Source organism: Merops nubicus, unplaced genomic scaffold, assembly GCF_000691845.1.
Source record: "Merops nubicus isolate BGI_N331 unplaced genomic scaffold, ASM69184v1 scaffold50059, whole genome shotgun sequence".
NCBI classification, from domain to species: Eukaryota; Metazoa; Chordata; class Aves; order Coraciiformes; family Meropidae; genus Merops; species Merops nubicus.
Genome location: NW_008631258.1, coordinates 1 through 4,530, shown reverse-complemented (window position 1 = coordinate 4,530; position 4,530 = coordinate 1). Strand labels below are relative to the sequence as shown.

Below are 4,530 nucleotides of genomic sequence, written 5' to 3'. Positions count from 1 at the left end.
CCATCAAAACCACTTCCAGGGCTCTCGGTTCTACAGCGCCTCACAGTGTCTGGTGTATTTATCCTCCACCATCTACTAGGGAGACAAGACTAGGGAGAAGCTGTATCATCATCCCCTCCTCCTCCTATGAAAAAAAAAAAAAAAAAAAAAAAGCTATTGAGCAGCCTCAGGTCTCAGAGGAAGTACAAACAGGACAAGGCACTGACCTGGATTTCCCAAGCCACTGCCTAGCAGCTCAACCTTCCTGGGTCACCTTTCCTGTAAGACCTGACTCTTGAGTTACACTGGTTTTCTCCCCCTTTCTGTGCACAGGGTGGGTCAAAGAGATGAGGCTGGACTACTCAGCTATTCGTCCAGAAAAAAAAGAACACAGAAGGCATTAAAAAGAGATTACCTGTTAGATATTTTACTTTAGCTCGTGCTCTTTCATCTGCATCAAAATACCACACTGTTATTGCGTACCTAGGGAAACAGATGGAAAAAGAACTCCTGAACTATGAAGAAAAACCACAGCGAAGCACTTGACATAAAACACAATCTAAATGAGATGATACTTCCATAGTCTGACAGAAGGAAGATTTCATAACGCACAAAGCAAGCAGGGCTTTTTTTCCTATTAATAGGTATTGTCTGAATAGTCATTACAAGGGTGACACTGATGCTCTAGGTTTATGCTGCTTTTTCCTGACACTCTAAGTTTATCCTGCTATTACAATTCTTGCCCAGAACCTGTAACACATCCTCTCCTATCACCTTGCCCTGTGACCTCACCTTTTACTTCCTTCAGTTAAGTCCATCACTGAGTCACACTGCAAGAATCTCTTTTTATGGACATTCACCATAAGGGAAAATTAACTAGCTCTTCTTACACAGCTCCTCTGGTTTTCCACTGCCCATACAGGATTTAAATATGAAATGCCAGCTATTGAGAAAAGACTTTAAGGAGCTTTAGTAAATGGCATTTCATACTCTGACTCTACTTGGAGCACAAAGAGGGAGGGGAGAGCTGTACAACCTCCCAAAAGGCTGCAAGAGGACATGCTGATGGCAATTTCAAGTTACTTCTTGCAAAGGTACTTGTGTTACCTTACAGCTCCAGACAATGTTTAGTGCTCTGTGCATCCAAACATGTTGTGACATGGGCAACACCAAGCGGGAACAATGACTCCAATGATTTACCTTTTAATGCTATCTGAAAATGCCACTCAAGATGCTGGGGCAGTGAATGCTGCCTTTAGTATCATTCACTGTCCTACACTGAGGGACAAAAGATATCAAGTTCCCCCTGTGACTCTGACTGGGAGCAATTCCTTTAATACTCCACAGAAAGAAAATATTTATTTATCAATGGTCTTTTCTGCTCCACAGCCCTTTCCCAATTGCCAAACTAGAATGTGGTGTCTTAGTTTGACTATTTTCTAATTACTACTTCCCAACAAGAAGGGGCATAACACTGAAGCACCTAGTCAAGTTTCCAGTAACACAGCATGGTGCCAAGGAGAAGAGTGTAAAGCCTCCACAGAGGAATAATGAAGACAGTCCACCTTGGCTAAGGTGGGGTTTGCTTATGGCTCTGCCAAACACACACAAACTTTTAGTGTTTCCAGTCCTCCCTCCTATCCATTCAAGAGGATGTTTCCTCCAAAATAAAGAGATTAAACATCAGTAGAGACTCAGCAGGTAAACAGAAAAAAGTCTCTCTTCATATACAGTTCCAGTTGCTCTCTGTTGAGATCTGGGTTCAGGTCATTCACTGTGTCACTCATTTCTCATTAGGATTCACTCATTTCCTGATACAAGAGGCATCATGCAGCACATAGAGAGTCGTACCTTGTAGCAAATGCTGGCTGTACTTCATGAGGGTTGCGGCGATCAGACCAGAAGAATAGAAGTCTATCAAATTTGGGTTCAATATCAGCGAATTGGGCTTTACCTTCTGGAAATATCCGAAGGATGCCTCCACTTACCTGCAAATGAAGTATTTTTAACCAGAGCTTGAAAGCAATGTCTCATTGTATTTTAAAGTACTGAATGCCACATTTGAAAATATTTCAGATACTTGGGACTGAAATAAAAGCCTTTATCAGATGCTACAGAAATTATGAATTTATGGCTTTCTGTTGATATGTGTCATTTAACAAAACATTTTGCACATTTTTCTGCACATTTCTGAATAATTTCAGAATGCTTGCAAATATTAAGCCTCCACTCATCTTTAAGCTATGTAAAAAGCTGTGGGTTTAGACTGTTGGGGTTTTTTTTAGCTGCATTACCTAGTCGCAAAAAATGGACAAGACTGATACTACACAGATGGCCAAAAATATGACAACACTGGTGAGAGAAACATTTTATTTCACATTTGAGTTTTATGCTTTCCCATTAAAAAGACTGGTTCATTTAACAACATTTTATGGCATGTTTCTGTAATTAAGATGAGGAAAGACAAGGAAACCTTCAAACTAAATCTTGAATCTCTATTACTTCTCATCAATTTAGAACTCTTCAGGGCTTCTAACCAGCTGGACCTACCTATGCATTCCTAGAAAACAGCATAAATAGGTGCAGTTAATTATTTCTGAAGTCACATTTAACTTCTTCCTACTGATGCATTCATGTTCTTAAAGCTAACTACAGACAGCTATCAAAGGCCTTTATAGGAAAATCATAACCGTGTAATTACTAACAAAGTAAATTGATATAAATGACTGGTTTTCAATTGTGATCTAAATCAGCCAACAAAACCTGAAAATTTAGATTTGTTCTCCTAAAGAAACTTTGAGCTTCTTTCTTCTGCTAACTGCTATAATTGGTAATATATTCATTTGGAATTTAAAATAGATTTTGCAGGAAATGAAATACCTTTGTTCGTAAATTAAATATCCACCTAGTAAATTTTTCACAGTTTTACTGTGAAAATGCAATTTGCTTGACTTCTACCCTCTGGTATGTATTCATTTTTTTCTAGGAGAGAAACAGTAAATCAACTAAAAATGCCCCAAAAGTGCATTTTAAGACATTCGATCCAACCTGTGCACTTATGTGAAAAAGCTATCATGGCAAAAAAGGCTAGTAATTTATTTTCTAATTGAAAAATCAAATTTGACATTTCAAAGAGGAAGTCAAAACCCGAAAGCTTCAAGTCCTTCACTTCAGCTTTCCAAACTACCAGTTTTATGTGAGTATGTTATCACACCCACTGTCTCATCCAGCTCTTGTAAGAAATGGAGAGCACTCAAGCGGGAGGGTGAGACATGGAAAAAAAAACCCAGCTGCAACCTATAACCTATGTTATCCATATCTGGTGCACCCAATTCAGAGAGAACAACTGCTTACGTGCACTTCCACATGTTACTTCCTAAATATGACACAAGTACAAGCAGTTTTATCTTTAAGTTTCTCCATAGCTAACTGCACAGCAGCAATCAAGGGAATAAACAAAACTATCTTCGTATGACCCTCTCATGCTTTCAACATAGTCAGTCAGCTATGCTCATCCTTCAGATCCACCTAATCCCACTGAATCACTAGGAAAATTCCTATTAAGAAGTTCCTTTATCATAGTCCCTACATCTGTGGAGAGTTTTGAGTCACTGGTAGTGAATTTTTAGATCACTTGAGCTGTTTTATAAATCCTCATCTATTCTACACCCTGTATCTACAATGATAAAAACCTTTGTGCTGCTTTGAACTATATTGATATAGCAACAGCTACAACACTTGGCTTATCTGAAACTGCTCCCAAGCTACATCTTTCTTTTTATAAGCACGCTCAACTAAACAATCTAGTTGCACAAACAGTAAACTCAGTATTCAATAGAAATGTAAGAAGAAAAACTAAAAGCCATAAAATTACACATATTCTTTATCTACTTTTGCATACTGTTGTGCGAGTCTTTACCAGACAATATACAGTAAGTGTATAATTAGATATTTATGAAACTTGGATACTAGCAGATACTTATACATAAAATTAAGAATCATACATGAAAAACATGCAACTTCTCTTCATTCTCACTGCCAAGGAGGCCCTCCTGGCATCATTCAAAGCCTTGAAAATAAATTCCTCATCTGTATTTATTCTCACTAACAGCAAAATCAGGGGGGTAAAGGATACCCACAGTTAACATAGTGTAAGAACAAAACTAAGGCACATGAATAACGACATAAACAAAGACCTGTAGCAAAGGTGTATTTAGCAAGAATATGTAAAAAAAAAAAAAAAAAAAAAGGAAGAAATTATTGCATACCTTGGCATCCCAGTCTTTATTAAGATAATATATACAGGTAACACATCTTCCATCTCCATTTGGATTATCAACATGGCGCACATATCCTGTTCCATTGCCTGGGTAACAAGCCACCATAGCCTACAGTCAAAGAATCAAACACAACAATTAGTTTTAATAACCTGTGTGTTGGGAAAAAGTCTACATTTCATCTATATTAATTCCTAAGTAAAGCATATATAAGCAACAGCAAAAATAAGTTAGAACTCATGAGAAAAGAAAGGGAACATCAAGAATTTCTACA

General features: G+C 37.8%; 1 protein-coding gene across 1 annotated transcript; it reads right to left on the bottom strand.

Annotated features, from left to right (window-relative positions):
• Positions 1-394: 394 nt before the first annotated feature.
• LOC103779859 (egl nine homolog 1) lies at positions 395-4,364 on the bottom strand (the record flags this gene model as incomplete). Its single annotated transcript, XM_008947501.1, has 3 exons — positions 4,248-4,364; positions 1,831-1,967; positions 395-462 (listed from the first exon to the last, which is right to left on the bottom strand). Coding segments are annotated over exons 1-3 (322 nt in total), but the record flags the coding sequence as incomplete, so codon positions are not given.
• Positions 4,365-4,530: the final 166 nt, after the last annotated feature.